Source organism: Ornithodoros turicata, chromosome 1 (assembly GCF_037126465.1).
Source record: "Ornithodoros turicata isolate Travis chromosome 1, ASM3712646v1, whole genome shotgun sequence".
NCBI lineage: Eukaryota > Metazoa > Arthropoda > Arachnida > Ixodida > Argasidae > Ornithodoros > Ornithodoros turicata.
Window position 1 is genome coordinate 180502861 of NC_088201.1, and position 17804 is coordinate 180520664.

At 46.7% G+C, this 17804-nt stretch overlaps 1 protein-coding gene across 3 annotated transcripts in view; it reads left to right on the plus strand.

Moving 5' to 3' along the window:
* LOC135373476 (uncharacterized) overlaps window positions 1-17804 on the plus strand; it is an 87028-nt gene that overhangs the window by 26936 nt on the left and 42288 nt on the right. For 2 of the 3 annotated variants that reach the window (XM_064606664.1, XM_064606674.1), the window contains exon 8: window positions 15353-15497. In XM_064606664.1, coding sequence (XP_064462734.1) covers window positions 15353-15497 — 145 coding nt within the window. The remainder of the gene's footprint in view (window positions 1-15352; window positions 15498-17804) is intronic. The other variant, XM_064606667.1, reaches the window with a different exon arrangement.

Genomic DNA, 17804 nt, shown 5'->3' on the forward strand with positions numbered 1-17804 from the left:
GTTCTGACAGGCATCAACGAGGACGAACAGTTGTAATAAAGGGAGCCAGTTTTCTTCGGTTTCACTATTTTTACGTGTTTCTCATCCATCGCACCAACACAGTTTGGGAACTGCCACAGCGCTTCAAAGTAACGTGTTTTACCCCTGGACACAGCTAGTACTAAAAATACAACATATTGACGTACTTACGTTATAGCGTCTCACTTTTCAATGTCATTATTTCGTAATTATTCACTGGGGGAGCTTCTTATACAACGCGATATGCGAATTCGTAAATTTCGTGTTGTTCCATAACTTTATATGGATGGGTAGGACGGTAACGTACCCCCCCCCCCCAAAAAAAAAGACATCAGGAAATATCATAAGGGTTGTTTGAATGGTAAAGGATTATTTCCTAGAGTGGTTCTTTTCCCGTTCTAGTTGCACTACCAGCGGTGCGGGTTCATGGTGGTGAATTCTACCTCGCTATGCCATCGGTATATGCGATCAACGTTTTATTGCAATTAGTGTATGAAGGCAGTAGACACAAAAACATGGCCTGTCCAACGCCTAAAGCAATGGGGCCAATAAAACGCAGGAATTGGAAGGTAACAGAGGAGGGGATCGGACCCGAACCTTCAGATTTCTGCAGTCTAAAAACCGAACTTCACGGCATAGCTCGCTACGCGTCAACCATGGCCACGAGCTATGGGGTCGTCGCTTCTGATTCGAAGAGAGAGGAGGGCAAACGGTTTTTTGTGTCAGTTATCGTTTATCCCAATTGACACGAAGGGGGGAGGGGGTTAATGACAGGATCGGCTCGCCGTTGTTTTCCACACAGAAGTGGCCGTCGTCACAACTATAGGAAAACAAGAAAAGCAAGACAGACGGAGGATACAGGATGAAGGGTGGTGTTAGTGAAGTAAGAATCCACCGCCAGGCATCGCTGCTTCTCTAAATACAGGTATCGAATGACAACGGAGGCGGCCCCGGCCGACGCCCGAGAGAGAGAACCACGAGACACGACCGAAAGCGGACGCGTGGCCGCACGAAGCGTTTCAGGGGCGGCCCCAGCGAAGTACTTTGGGTGTGTGTGTGGGGGGGGGGGGGGGGGGCGACGTCTGCGAGCCTTTAGCCAGTCGCTATCCACTTGGGTGCAAGGGGGGGAAGGGTTCTGGACACGGACTCAACCTTTTCTCGCACGAAATCCTATCACTGGTAATCCATTTTAGGTATAGTGCCCAGCATAAAGCCTGTTGTTCTCTACCTGGACCGCATGAGTAACAAGTTTGGGAGTGCGCCCTCTTCGCTCTCCTTGAGAGCGTCACAGGGAAAGAGAGGAAAACTGGACCAGGCTTTTTTATCCTATATCTAGCATGTAACCTACGAAATAAAATTCAGTTATCCTATTACGAATTCACTGCGACTACGGTGCTCACAACTGACAGTGGAGATGCGTAGACGGTGCATGAGTTCGTCGGGGGGAGCAAACTGTTAGATGGGTCGTTGAGCAAGACCTGCCTTCTGCAGAAAGAGGACAAAGTTTCTTGCTTTAGCAGAACGTGCGGCAGAACTACCACACACACAGCATTGACACAAAAAAGGTGTACGCTCCACTCTGTCCTCCAATTAGAAGTGAGCCAGCCATCATTCGCGGGAATGGTTTGCGCGTGTTATGCGGTGACGCTGCTTTACTGTGTTTGAAAGGTGCGACCTTAACACCACAGCCGTCTCTGGTTTACATCACACTCAACACCGTTGACTGCTGCGGAGTCATGGTAGAAAACGAAAACACACAGCTTTCATAGCACTCTCTCCTACGCTCTTTCTCGCTCAGTCTTATTTACGAACGCTTTATGCATTTAGAGACATGTTTAAGCACACATAATTCGAACGAACCTGTTGCAGATGGGTTATGGAAAGAAGACGATCACTGGCTAATATACTGTCACGCATATTCGTCTCTATATTCTCCTTATGCGCTTTGCTATGCGGAGCAGAATGTATTCAAAAGTAGCCACATCCATTCTCCTAACCTTCCGGTAGACACATGCGTCTTCGTGTCGTAGCTCCCGTAGAAGGCTATTTTGCAGACCGTGCTGTTTCCTCAACAACCATTCTTTCGTCCATACCTTCCTTAACCGCTTATTTTCATGGCAACATTCACTATCGTCAATGACAACAGTAAGAGCCATCATTTTTCGCCTTCTTTCGTCCATTGGGTACCAAGCGCCGTGCACATAAAATTAATGCTGCAACCTTCAACTGCAGCGCGAACGTTATCCCCGGCCGCTAAGCTGACAGCACATTGGAACACTACCTGTGTAGGCATTCCAGGAGGGCGTAGCCTCATCCCCCTTATCATTTATCCTCTCGCTCCTTCAGTCGCTGCGCCGTCAGAAAACACGGTCGTGTGAATACACGGACAAGTGCGATACATACAGGGTGTCCCAGAAAACGTGTAATTGAATTATAATAAAAAAACTACGCCACCCAGAATCATGCGGTCAACGGCATTTGTTCTTATTAGGTTTTTGCCACCTTCTAAAGCTAATATCACGTACCCCAAGTTTAATTATGTAAATATTTGCGAACTGAACTCGGAAATTTGCCAAGTAAAGGTCACTTTTTTACCCCACCAATATGAAGAGCGTGCCGATTTCACTCAAATTCATAATAACTGACAGGGATATTCACGAGCTATCCCATCGAAAAAAATAGCCGAATATCATGCTTTTCGGAGCACCGGACCATAACGCGCGATGACTTTTTGAGCGCAATCGCTCTCAGTCCGACGAAAGGAGGTTCCGAAGCCAGCCCACAGAGTGATAGTAGAAAAAGTAACAGTTCTTAAAATTGGGAGAGGGAAAGCATTATCCCAGCTAAAGTCATACGTGATAAGCCGTGCCTGTGTTTTCTCGTTCCGCGATGCCGGGGTGGGCTGGGTTTCTAACCTCCTTTCGTCGGACTGACAAAGATTGCGCTGAAAAATTCATCGTGCGCTATTCTGTGCTACCTCCGTAGAGCATGATGTTCGGCTATTTTTCCCGATGGGATGGCTCCTGAATACCCCTGTCAATTATCATTAATTTGAGTAAATTAGACACGCTCTTCACATTGGAGGGATAAAAAAGTGACCTTTACTTGGCAAATTTCCGAGTTCAGTTCGCAAATGTTTACATAATTAAACTTGGGGTACATGACATTAGCTTTAGAAGATGGCAAAAACCTAATAAGAACAAATGCAGTTGATCGCATGATTCTAGGTGGCGTAGTTTTTTTTTATTATTATAATTCAATGACACGTTTTCTGGGACACCCTGTATCTACTTCAACTGGGGACGACCCAATTTAACGAAACTTATGCGTCTAGTATGGAAAGAGAACAGATATCATTTCACGTAAGTATCTGAGACTGCGATTTGCCAATGTTTATACTGTAATCTGTATGACGGTCACAGGAAGAGTTGTGTTGGAGGAAATGTTCACGACGGAATTACAGGGCGACCTGATGCATACAAACGAGCTCATTTGGGCAGTTTTCGACGAAATCGGAGGTAACGCCCTCGCATTATTGAGCAATTTAACGAGCTTCTGCGCCAATTGTGACTTAAAGGAGTACGGACGGATATCCACAAAATTTTCAGAATAAGACTGATGAAAGTGTGTGTCTGTCATTTTACCGAATAGCGCAAAAGGTTTTGATGTGTGCAATTTTTTTGCACCAGAAAAAAGCTGACTCAAAAAAGCTCAAAAGCATGAATCCGCGCGTTCATCCTTAACTGCCACTTCGGGTATAACGAGGAGAAGTAGGATGTCACCGATGACGTTATAGCGGCAACACGTTCTGTACACAATACTTCACAGAATGAATGCTTTAGGAAAGAGTAACTAATTGAAATTGACCATATGCTTGTTAAATATCCTTTCATGGTCCCTTTAAGCCAAGATCATACTGATGCCCTGATTTCAAGGAACGACTACAGCAGAAAGGTAGCGGCACCCATTATCGTAGTTGCAACGAAGGGTGGATTATCTATTATAGAAAGCTACCCTTCTGAGAACGCTACACATATTCGAACGAACCTCTAGCCTCAGGACTCGTGAAATACTGAAAAATTCAATTCGTCAAAAAAGTCAGACAGAGGCTTTAATAGTGGCCCATGGCAAGCCGTCGGGTGGAAAGTCTAGGGGAAAGTCCCAGTAACCATGTGCAAACATTGTAATAAAAGAAGTACGCTATGTAGACGCATGAGGTCAACTGCATTTAGCTTTACTATACGAATTTACCACTACGTGATGTGAGTTTCGTTTGTGTTCAACTTTTTTTTTAAGAAGAATACATTTTTAAGAAGTCATCTTCGAAATTTGCTACCTTCGAAATTTCTTTGCCTTTTTTCTTTCAACAGAGAAAAGCAGGTGCTGACTTTACATCATTTCGTCATGAGGCATATCGGTGCCGACGATCCAGCGGCAAAAACAAAACAAAAAGGAAAGTAGAACACGAAAAATGATGGATTTCGACGCCGGTCCCGTCCTGCGCGCGGCGAGCCTAGCTCGCCATCGATTACCGTGCGACGGAAGGAGGTTGATCATCCCGTCTAAGATAAAAGTAGCAGGATAGGCCGGCTAGATAACAATAAGAGTAAATAAATGAAAATAATGTAATGAACAACATCGCGATAGCCGAGAATGACGCTGTTGACGTTTAGGGCACCTTGGAAGGAGACGGTACGGTTAATTACGTCGTGACGCTCCCGCATGGCAAATCTCAAACCCTTACCCGTGAAGCCTTTGGATATTACGCTGTTGAGGAGCTCCGTTGTTGCAATCCATTCCGTCGCGTGTACGAAATGGTTACTTACAATCACAATGAGCAGCATAAAAATACTACGGCAGGCCCCACCGCCATCTTGTTTCTTGCGTACTTGGTACTGTCTTCTTCTCCTGGCGGCAGGGCTTGGCATTTTGACTCACGATAACTGACAATCACAATCATTTGATATGGTGTTCGACCATGTCGCTCGCGCGCGTGAGCAGCGATGGCCGCTATGGCATCCGTCATCTCGTACTCACAGCAAGACTACCTGACTGTGACCGAGGAACTTCTGGAACAAGCTACTCACAGGAACACGTAAGCGTTCCTAAGCTTCTAAAACTGCATATTGTACCGTCTTCTGAAGAATTGTCGTCACGGCACTTATTTCGGGATCACTCCGTCCGGAATACACGAGAAAGCAGGATCTGGAAAGAACCAGTTTGAGGAGTTCAATGCTGCAGAGCCAGCAGTGAACGGACAAGATAGATGCGAGACGAAATCAGGAATAATCGACGAAAGCTTGGGTCAGCTGTTTTCGTCAAGCACATGTGCGACTCTGGAAGTTACAGGCGCAACGCATAATCAAAGGATGGATATTCCGACAACACATGTTAAAACCTGTACCTCGTCCCAATATTTCACAGTGACATGGGATTTTGCTCTCGTCAAGATGCTGCATTAATCCACCGAATGCGCCTCGATGTGGCCTTTACAGCTCAGTGGCGTTACCGCTTGAGGCAAGTTGACTCTCCCACCTGCTGCCACTGTGGCGTGCTTGAGAATCTGGAGCATATTCTTCTTCATTGCTCCCACTACCAACCTTCCCGAACCACACTCTCCGAGTCTCTTCGTCAGCTGGACTCTCGCCCCTTCTCCCTATCGAAATTGCTTGGTCCCTGGCCTAATCCAGCCCAGCAACGCTCTGCGCTCAAAGCTCTTCTGACGTTTCTGCACACCATCGGACTTCGATCGTTATTGTGAAGGGGCTCGTTATTTTATTTCCCACATTCCCACCAGCAATGGGGTAGAGTATCGCCTGTGGCGATGAACCTCCCCACTCTCCAAATCCAAAATAAAGTTGTTGTTTGCTCCGTTTCAAGGTATGCAACTGTATGACGAACCTCTGATAGCAGACACTGTGAGCAGTCTATTCCCATTGCTTAGTCAAGCTGTAGCTGCGGGGAATAAAGAGTCAGATCGAGAGGAAGCCGCATTTTCTGAGAAAGACATCCGATTGCCAGCTCAAGGAAACGTCATACAAGAGAGCTTTGTGAACTCACAGCAACCCACAAGGATGAATTTGCTCTGTTTGTTCCGCCTGATGTCCGCTCTTTTCAGCCCGTAGATGATCCTGTTGTACCACAATCCCCACTTCTTAATGTGGAACACGGTTACTATCAGACCTTCCTTCCTACTGGACATCCTACTGGTTACAACAAAGTACAAGAAACCATCAACCTGAGTTCTACAGAAGACCTCCAGACGAGTTTCAGTGTCTGACTACCCCTTCCGTTGACGGCCTTACGCCTTGACAGCATACGCTAAAAGAACAGAAGACAGTGGCATGTGATGCGGAAACCAGCGAACATTACAGTGCGTGGTTATGTACTACGCCACGCTCACCCGCGACCCGGAGTTTAAGTAAGAAAGAGAAAGAGGAAGAAGGGACACCAGCATGAGGCATGCACGTTTCGTTAGCTTGTTAGGTTGTTAGTTCTAGTTCGTTGTTCGACGACATTGCAGCTCTTCTGCAGTAATGCTTCGTTGGAAAAACAGGGGTCGGATTCACAAACAGCTCGTGCGACGGAATCTGTCGTATCTCCGTCGTACGGGAAAGTTACGACGAAGTGTAGATTCACGAAGGACGCGCGTCGCAAAATCTTCGCAGCTTACGGCGGAATCCTGCGAGAACTCCCGAGCAGTCTTACGAAGAAAGATGGCAGCGTTATTCGGCAGCGGTGGATTTGGAGACGGCAAACACAGACTCCGTAATACGCGCCAACGCATTGCACTTTGCCACAGAACCTTCGAGACCATCCCCGAAGTGACATTGAGGCACTTTTTTGCTTTTGTAACCTTCAACAAATGCTTCAGCTTTATGCTCTGTAAAATCAGGTCGCAGGGATTTTTGAAGCATCCCCTACAACCCGCTAAGACACCCCCAACACCCCTCCAAATTGTCTACAAGAAAGGCAAAAGAAGCCATAAAAGCTGCAAAACTGGGCGCCACACACCGCTTACAAAACACCCTCACTCGCCCCCTCCCGGAGACGAACATACTGGGAATATATTTCCTGTGTCATCGAACGCGTTTCGCCTGTGATTGCATGACATCCATTATGGCTACCGAAAGACCGAGAGCACGTGCAGTAACAAAACATTTGGGGACGAAGAACTTCGTCTTCTTCTAACGGGACGACTCTTATTGGTGCAATTACAAATTTTCGTCATCGTTACCATAGCGAAAACATAGTCTCGCACCATAGCATAGGCTGTTTCTCTCGGAGGTGCACATGACAGGAAGCGAGCAGCTTCCTCTTCCTCGTCAAAGGGGGTACCCTCTCCACTAAGATCGCTTTGTGAATCGCGCCTACGGCGCCGTCGTACGGGCGTCGCAGGCTACGACGTCTTAGCGCATCTTAGCGTAACTTACGATCGCGTTTGTGAATCCGACCCCTGGTCCTTTTCCAACAGTCAGGTTTGCCTAGGGCGAACCGCCGCCGCCCGGAGGCGCGCGCGTAGCTACTTGGGGAGAAAACGCATGCTGATACGCGTAAATGTCCCTTCTTCTGCCTTCGCTTTGACCAATGTAGACACTTCTTCGTGAAATTCACGTGCATCCTTAGGCTGTGAATAGATTTCGACTTATCTCCGCATGCCGCAGATGTGCTGTGTTCTGGCGTGTCGCTCGGGATATGATAATTCTGGTGAAAATGTATCGTTTTTCGCGTTGCCGACCCATGCCAAGAGAAGTGGAAGCGTTCGATACCTCGGACAGAGGACTCACGTTTCAGCTTTGAGTCAAAGTGGACACGAGTGTGTGAAAAGCGCTTTTACAGGAAGGAGAACAGGAGAACTCGGCGTTCAAGACAGAAAGAACAGAAAATGCGTTGCTATTCATGGAAACACGTTGAATCTTCTCTGTTGTAACACTTGACTGCAATGCAGCCAACAAGAGGCTATAATAAGACACATTCATGAATATGTCTTTTCTAGCCTGCAGTGAAACTTGCAACAAGTCATGCCAGACTGATTCACATGTCTGCACAACTTGACCGAATAGAGCAGAAGCTGTGGGACACACAAAAGAAGCTGTACATCCTAGCTGGAGTGAAAGTTGGCACAGGTCCGTGCAACCTGATGATGTCACATATACCTCACATGCATGTCACATGCCCGGGTGCTAGCGTTCGATGCAGTGCGCACCACATCCAGAAGCCAGCTGAAGTACTTATTTTCTTATTTTTGTGAGATGTCGGCTGCACTTCTTTTCTCGCGAAAAGAACAAGAAGCTTAGCCTGGCTACTCCCAGATCATGCCATGCTGCAGGTGTCAGGAAAGATTCACCACTGACAGTGAACAGTGGAAATAAGTCGCGCCATCCAAGACCGTAAGACATTTAGTCATTGCATGAGTTGCCTTGGAACATTGTTCTTGCCGATTACCATAATTGATTATGAAAATCCATTCAGTCATTCATGGCCATGGTTGTTCTGTGATATAAAGTCCTTATTGATAGTGCCACTGATTGTGATCACTGTCGTTTCGCGATTCGTAAAATGTAAAATACAATCATAAAATGTAGTTTATTAAAATCTCGATGGTGTGGGAATCAGCCTGCGATAGCGACATTGTGGAGTTCTGCTATACCTAAAATAGTAAATCTGCAGAAAATGATGATTGGGTGCATTGCTGTAGCCCGTTTAGAGTCTTCATTTTTTCAGACATCAAACGCGATCAAAACACGCACAGATAACGTGCCGATGAGATAATTGGATAAATGCAGCGGTTTAAAGTAACAAAGCCAGTACCGAATCGTTAACGCCTTAAGCGCCGCTGCAAATTTGTGCTCACTCCCATTTGGACGTCCGCATGTGAAAGCCATTGCTCACTGAAAGTTCTCCTCCGTCCGCAGCCGATTATACTGCTCAGAGAGCTATATATCGCAGCACACCCGTGCACGTGCAAAATAAAACAAAATTCACATCGCTGAACAACCTTATTTAGTTTGTTGTGCTCAAAACCACCCAAAACGGCCAGCTCAGCCCACGCGCGGACGTACGGCTACGATGCGCCGGATGCGACCGTCACCACCTGCTGCTTATGCGCCCGCCGCCGCGCGGCAGCTCCGGTTCCTAGGCTAACTTTCCGGCAGAGTTTCGTGACCAGAGAGAGTATCAAAGGACCGTGCTTTTATTTAAATAATGAGCTCCTCTCACTCATACACACGGTGCGCGTTTTGTAGGTCGTATCGGACAGGTACTTATAAAAAAGAAACGTAGATGGGTAGAAATCTAGCGAACCGGTAGAGGAGTACGAAGGGAGTTGCCTCAGGACAGGAGCCACCGATATTTCGAACAGAGACTGTTGTTCTTCTGGGCACCGTCCTCATCATTGGCATGGTATTTAAAGGGTTAGGTGGGACGTGTTAAGTGGTCATGCGAATTGTGGGTCAACAGCCCGGAGGGAAGAAAGGGTCCGTACGGGATTCTACGGCCGGAGGGAATACCCGTGTTCGAGTGTGGAGGGGATTATGTGAACGAAGTGATCTTGGCTCCAGACCGGTTACAGAAATGGGAGGTTCACGTGCACGGAGACGGAACGGGACAACAGGCAGGAATTGGCAGGCATCCTGAAAGATAAGGAGGTTAGTGGTTACGTCGGGAAAATCCAGAGCGAACAAAGCATTTTTTTAAGGTATATATTCGTAATACAGAGTTGTGGCATGAAATAAAGGAATTAAAAAGCAGCGGCCGTGCAGAACATTACAGATGATAAAGGGGATAGAAAGGAAAGATCTGAGCATATTTTATTTGTGAAGTGTTTCTAGGGTGCCTTGTGATTTGTTGACACCGAAAGGGTAAAGGGCATTGACCTTGTATATGAGATAAGACTCCCTATCACGTATGAAAAATGTGTGTAGAAAAATTGCACGGCGCGTCATGCCGCATACTGGCGTACTCTCACTACAAGGGCTGCCACACTGCAAAAGTGCTTGTTGGAGTTGCATCAAGTGGTCTGATAGCATTGGTCAGGTGTGCATTTGGTGGTAGGGCATCAGACAAGGCTTGTGTAGAGAAATCCGGAGTTCTCGATAAGCTCACTAGTTTTCACGATGATGTCATGGTGGATAAAGGTTTTAATATTGATGACATGTGTGCCAAGATGGGATTGGGAGTGGTACAACCATCTTTTCTGCGCAAAAAGAATCAGTTTTCAGCTGAAGATGCCAACAGAACACTGAAAATTGCACGTGCACGTGTACATGTAGAGCATGCCATCCAGAGTATGAAGACATTCAAAATATTCAAGGAACCTGCGCCCTGGGGGATGGCCGGTGCCCTTGATCATATAGTGATAATATCGCAGGCATCATGAACCTTTCAAGCGCTATACTATCCGATGAACTGAAGCGCTATGCATGCCGCACCGTTGATTGCCTCGGCCCAAAAAAGATAGGCAGTTCAGCTTCGTGCAGGAGCGTTGGAGCCGTCTCGACTAATGTTCCTGTTCATTCGCTCTGCAACGCCATTCTGAGCGGGTGAATATGGCGCAGTCCTCTCATGAACTATTCCCCTTGCTTTTAAGAAATGTGCCAAACGATTGTTGACAAACTCACCCCCATTGTCAGTACGAATCCTTTTGACAGTCCGTCCAAGTTGGGTTTCGGCGGTACATATGTGTTCCTTTAATGCTTCAGCGGCTTCGCTTTTGTAGCGTAAGCAATGAACTGCTGCTCGTCTACTACAGTCATCTACAATAACCATAAAATACTTGCTGCTCCCTATTGACTCCACTGGAAAACGGCCACATAGGTCTACATGCAGCAATTCTAGTACTTCTGAGCTGTGACTTGAGAGCGCCCTGAAAGGCTCTCTTGAGTGCTTCCCAATGACACAGTTCTCGGAGGTTTCCATTCAATTCGAAAGGAGTGGTAGGCCGGCCACCGCCTTCGTTCGTGACATTTTCATTAGCGCGTCGACGTTCAAGTGTCCCATACGACTGTGCCACAGCATTTCTGCACCGTCGATCTTTGCATGATCCGGCCGCTCTGTTACCGGTATGGCTTGCGCATTCATTTTGTAGATGCCTTCAGTTGTCACCGCGGAGAAAACGAAGTTCTCTTCCTTGTGGACGGTGCAATCGTCGTCTCTGAAGATAACTTTCATACCGCTGTCGGTAAGCTTAGACACGGAAATCAGGTTATCTGTTATGCCAGGAACATAAGGAACGTTTCTTGCTGTTAGCCTGTTGTCTCCATCGTCATCTAGGACACGAAAAATGACGGTTCCGGACCCTTCAGCGTCAATAGTCTTGCCACCGGCCACCATAACTTGCCTCTTCTTTTCGGGCTTGAAGTCCATTAGGATATCCATGCATCCGGTCATATGGCTTGTGGCTCCCGAATCAATGGACCAATCTTCAGAGGCACACTTCAATTCCTTAACGCTAAAAGCAAATTCATTGGTCAGTCGTTCCTTTCTATCTTGTACTGTGGGTGCTCTGACAAGTCTGGCCGTTTGCCTCGACTTTCCTTCAATTGTGTCGGGATTTCGAATCCTGAATGACTCGTCGCGATTCCTGTTCTCACGTTGCGTCCCACTTCCAGCGTTTCCTGCTGAACGGGTTCAGCAATTTCGTGCAAAGTGTCCAATTTTCCCACAATTATAGCACTTGAGCGCTTTGGTTTGCGAAGCAAATTTATCCTCGTGCTGGTACTTTTTCGGCCGAACACTTGCTTTACAAGCGGCTTTACAAGCGGCTTCATCAACTGAGTGCCTTTTCTGGCGTTGTTCTTCTTGTAGAACGGCATATCTGACCTCTTGTAGGGTAATATCGGACATAGAATAAACGTCAAAGCCTCGGGCTACTCCATAATATGCTCTTGGCAGTCCTTGAATGGCTACAGTAGCTACTTCAGCATCTTCGATAGTCTCGCCTAAACTCCGTAACTGCTCAGAAAGGAATTCTATACGCGGTGCATGGATTGTGCTGCATTTTCTTCTTTAGTCCACCTAATCCCGTTAAGCTCCCGTTTTAGAGCAATTTTATTTTCGAGTACACGACCACGGTTAACCTCTTCGAGTTTGTTCCAAATGTCCTTTGCAGACGTAACTGGTTTACGACGTAACTCGTCTGTGCGCTTGACAGCGACTTGACCATGACGGTAGTAGCCTCGATCTCCTTCTTGTCCCATTCACGCCTGGCATCCCAGTCAGTTAAGCGTTCGTCTTCCACGGCTGACCAAAATCCCTTCGCCTTAAGGTATATCGTCATATTAAAACGTCATGTGGGATAATTGCTGAAGTCAAGCTTCTCTAAGTGGACCGAGTGGTCAGTCGACGTTCCCTCCGCCATTTTGGTTGCTCAAAAGAATATGAACTTGCTCACCGCTTGAGGTTACTCGGTGTCTTGAAGCCGATCTGGGCCCATAACCTTTGATGAGGTTTCATGCCGTGGACAGTCTGTGTGTGTGGCTTCAACACTACCGAGAGAGCATCAGTCAGACATCCAGTTCGGTCCAGTCAGCGAGAGAATGTGGTACACCACTTTGTCATCACACACCTCGCGCTGCTCGGGCCTTTTATTATTAAAAGATAACTAATCCGAAACTAAAGGATTTGCGCTAGACTCAAAAGATACAGCCCAACATATATGACATTGGAGCTTGTGCATGCGAATGCGTGGTTAACGGGGTGGGTGTAATTGCTGGCAGTGCTTTTGATGGAGTTAGCGTGTCGAACGTGCTTGGATGTTTTGCAGCGCGGGAGGTTGCAGGGGCGTGTTCCAGTGAGTGTTCCAGTTCCAGTGATTGGCATTGGCCCAAGGAGTCTGCTATGTCTTTTGAGCGTCGGTATGTCACCTGTATTGGATGGGTGAATATATTGCTAAGTCGGTCACTGCTTTGGAGGAGGGGCCCGTGCTTCCGTAGAATGGCTCTAATGTTTGGAAGTGCGTTGGTATATCTTGTGATGAAGCTTATTTGGCCCGCGACAGGATCTTTTCGGTGTTCCAGAATCTCGTTACGATCAAGTGTGAGTGCCTTGCGACGGAATTCGGTTAGGAGGGAGTCTGAGTAGTCCCTTTGGGCAAGTGTGCTGCAGAGTTCGTCACGCTTATCAGCATGATCTGCGTCGTTTGAACAAATTATGTGCAGTGTTACACTATGCCCATTAGGAATTCCAACCTTACAGTGGCGCGGGTGGTGACTCTTGAAGTGAAGGTATTGTTGTTTGTCAGTTGGCTTTTTGTACAGGGTTGTGGTGAGGTTGCCGTTGTCTAGTGATATTGTGGTGTCGAGAAAGTTGATTGAGTGACTTGAGTGTTGTGATGTGAACGTTATTGCTATGCGCGGTGTTCAGTAGATCTACGAACTTTTCAAATTCATGTTTCCCGTGTTCCCAGATTATAAGTATGTCATCGATGTATCGAAGGGACATAGTGGGTTTTAATGCGAGGCCGCTAAGAAGTTTGTTTTCTAGGAACCAGATTAAGATATTTGCGTACGCGGGTGCAACTAGTCCCATACTTGTACCCTGCATTTGTAGGTAGTATTCGCCATTGTCCTCGAAGTAGTTCAGTTTAAGAACAAAGTTAATTAGGGCGAGGATGGTTTCCCTGTGTTTGCTGGTGTTTGCTGTAGAAAGGGTATTGCAGAGGGCTGTGATTCCGTCGTTGTGTGGGTTGTTAGTATACAAGGATGTCACATCTAGCGTGGCGAGTATTGTGTCCCTATCAAATGTACGCGTGTTGTTTATATTCCTCATTATTCTAAGGAGGTGTGTTGTGTATTGTACATGGGATGGCAGTGCTGTCAGAATATGGTTTATGTAGTGGTCCAGGAATTTCGAGAGCCTTTCTGTTGGTGTGTTGTTGTTAGATAAAATTGGCCTGCCGGGGATGTCAGCCGTATAGAGCTCGTTGGCGTGTACCTTGTGGATTTTGGGCAGTAAATAGAAACGACCTGCACCGGTGCTTGATGGGGTGAGAACCCAAAGGGACAATCCAGACTCCCTCCTAATCGAATTCCGTCGCAAGGCACTCACACTTGATGGTAACGAGGTTCTGGAACACCGAAAAGATCCTGACGAGTGCCAAATAAGCTTCATCACAAGATATTCCAACACACTTCCAAATATCAAAGCCATTCTACGGAAGCGCGGGCCCCTCCTCCAAAGCAGCGACCGACTTAGCAATATATTCACCCATCCAATACAGGTGACACATCGACCCGCAAAAAACCTAGCAGATTCCTTGGTCAATGCCCTAATCAGCAAAACGAACACCCAGTACAATGGAACACGCCCCTGCAACCTCTCGCGCTGCAAAACATGCAAGCACGTTCAACACGCTAACTCAATCAAAAGCACTGCGAGCAATTACACCCACCCCGTTAACCACGCATTCGCATGCACAAGCTCGAATGTCATATACTGCATTGAATGCGGAGACTGCACAATGCAATACATTGGTGAAACCGGCCAACAAATGAACAACCGCCTTACCGGACACAGAACCAACACGTTCAACAAGCTCCCCAAAGCAGTCGCCGAACACGTTAATGTTCCCGGTCACAACTTTGACAACATTAAACTATATATTTTAGCAACCGGGTTCAGTCGTGACGTTGTCCATCTCTGTGAGGCCGACAACAGCGAGCCCTTTCACCAGCACCACCACCAAGGTCGTGTCGTTTCTGCGCTAGAGAAGTGCGCCCAAGCAGCACAATCTATTGAAGGTCGAGTGCAATTGGGGTGGACGGGTAGGTGGAAGGCCTTGAACAGACACGTGAAGTTAAGGAACACTGCCAGGTCACATACCATCCACCCCCATTGCACTCGGCTTTTATTACATTGTGCTGCTTGGGCGTAGTTCTTGCTTTGGCTCATTTACGTAGCTAAATTCGGGAATTCATTTCTCGGGCTACGTTCGCGTCTCAGTGTGTTTAGTAAGGACGATAGATTTAGATAGTGGCTGGTTCCGTTCCTGCTATTCGCATTTCCTCGAAAACATGTAATTAACAAGTTAATTGTTTAAGTTGATCTATTTAGTTGCAAGCAATTGCATGCGCTGTCGTGCAGGACGTCCTGCTGGCCGTGTAAAGATAGTGTCGAATAAAAAAATATCTATAAATTAATGGTGCCATGCTTATGTGTGACAAAGGTTATTTTTATACAAAATGTATGAAGAATATATGCTAAGGTTCTCCTTCGGCACCCGAGGTGTGTTTGTTTTGTTCTCGACAGTATGTGCGACAGTACTACTACATAATATATCACATTAAAGAAAAATGGGTAAGAAAATCACACAGCAAATATCCCTCATATTTTACAGACAATCTCTTTCCGGCAATGAGGATTCAGACGGAGAGCCCATCCTTTGTTACAACACAATAGACACATGTTGCCTGCCACATTTTTACGGAATTTACAACCTACGCAGAGAACCTCTTTGCAAGCGTTACAACACTCGAGAGGTAGTGAGTATACAATTCCATATTATGGGCGCGTCAATCGTAGCGGGCGAAACAGTAAAAATCAACAAGGAAAGAGAGAGACACTGATTGCGTTCCTCAGATTGACTGTGCAGGGAGATGATCTTTGTCGTTCTCAATGAAGAAGCCGCTAGGTGAGACTTTTAGTGTGACACTACCAGAAGTCTGGTAGGCTACTGCGTCTACAGTTGTACTCGCCTCCTCTTCTGGCGGGATCGGTACAACATTTGGATTTAGTAGACCGCGATGCTGTCGCTGGTTGTACTGGTGGCTTCATTCTAACTCATCTGTGGTATGAGTACTTACGTTTTTTTTGTAAAATATGAGATACAGATGATATATGTTGAATCACCAGAACAGCTCTTCGGAACACCATCGGTATCACCGCTCGAGAGCGGGCCTCGTTCATTGTAGTTCATTTCATTAAACGTTGTCCATCGTTTACCATACCGACCCCTTCTTATATTCTTGCACATTTTGGTGCCGAAACCCGGGACGCCGGACTTCCGTAAGAATTACTGACGAAGGTTTACTGAACTGGACTGGAAGGTTATGGACTGAACTGGACGTCATCAGAATGGACTATTTGGAAGAGCTGGAGAGGGTACGTGCTACTTGTCGTTCAAATGTTGCGACCAACATCAATGATATAACGACTTTACTGACTGCAACCCCACTGGATACCTCCCAGCTGAGACGGAAGCTGCGTTTTTGGAATTGAAAGTTGCAAGATTGACTGAATTGAATCAAGCTATCCAAGCTCTCGTGAATCAAGACTTGTTGGAGAACGAATGTGAGTCTTGCGATCGATACCTTGAATACCACATCGCTATCATTGTCGGAGCCCGAGCGGCGCTAGGTTCTTCAGTCAGTCATGAAGACTGCGACGTGGTGGATCCTCCGCGTATGATGCAGTTTCCTACGTTTGGGTCAAAAACGACTGGCAGAGGACTGCTCTTACGAAATAGGACTGTTTTAAAAACTTCGATACTGGGAGCAAGCTTGGCCTTGGACGACACAATTCACTCGGTTCTGCGTTTCTGCGTTCAGCGTTTCTGCAGTGACATTCATTCCCAAGGAACATCAAGAGCACGAGAATAGACCGTGGTACAGTGCAGAGATCGGAGGCTCCAACATAGCTGTGACGCGAGCCGACTCTGAAGCCAGCAACACTGAAAGGTCGTGTTCTACTGCGAAGCCTGAAGAGGCTCGAGCGGCAAAGAGCAACGCTGTAGTCGAGGACAACGTGTCATGTTCAAGGGGTCATGAGAATGAAGACACGTCGTCGAAACTTGAAGCACGCTGCGACGAAGTTCAACAGGATTTCAACCCTGACAGGACTGATGTCGTTGAAGAAATCGGAGAAGTTATGAGAGACACGTTGACTCAACTCGCCGGAACTCTGTCCGAAGACGAAAGTGATCGGCTCATCACAGCAAGTGGTAAAAGCAATTTTCCCTACCAAGCTGTCTTATTTAACTCGCCTGCCGCAAAGGATGCAAGCGATCCTCAGTGGAGACCACGTACTGCATAGTCAATTTTTTTTTTCGACATGATATCCGAAAAAGCCAGCGGATTTTGAATACCGTAACAGTAAAGTAGATTCTCCCAAGGGGAGTAAGTAAGTCAGCACTTCTCTCTGCCTAGGATTCGAGGATTCGCGGATTCGGTTTGCACATCCCTAATGTATATTATGAAAATATGCAAACCAATTCAATAATGGGCTAACCGCAAGTGGTAAAAGCAATTTTCCCTACCAAGCTGTCTTATTTAACTCGCCTGCCGCAAAGGATGCAAGGGATCCTCAGTGGAGACCACGTACTGCATAGTCAATTTTTTTTTCGACATGATATCCGAAAAAGCCAGCGGATTTTGAATACCGGAACAGTAAAGTAGATTCTCCCAAGGGGAGTAAGTAAGTCAGCACTTCTCTCTGCCTAGGATTCGAGGATTCGCGGATTCGGTTTGCACATCCCTAATGTATATTATGAAAATATGCAAACCAATTCAATAATGGGCTAACAGCAAGTGGTAAAAGCAATTTTCCCTACCAAGCTGTCTTATTTAACTCGCCTGCCGCAAAGGATGCAAGGGATCCTCAGTGGAGACCACGTACTGCATAGTCATTTTTTTTCGACATGATATCCGAAAAAGCCAGCGGATTTTGAATACCGGAACAGTAAAGTAGATTCTCCCAAGGGGAGTAAGTAAGTCCGCACTTCTCTCTGCCTAGGATTCGAGGATTCGCGGATTCGGTTTGCACATCCCTAATGTATATTATGAAAATATGCA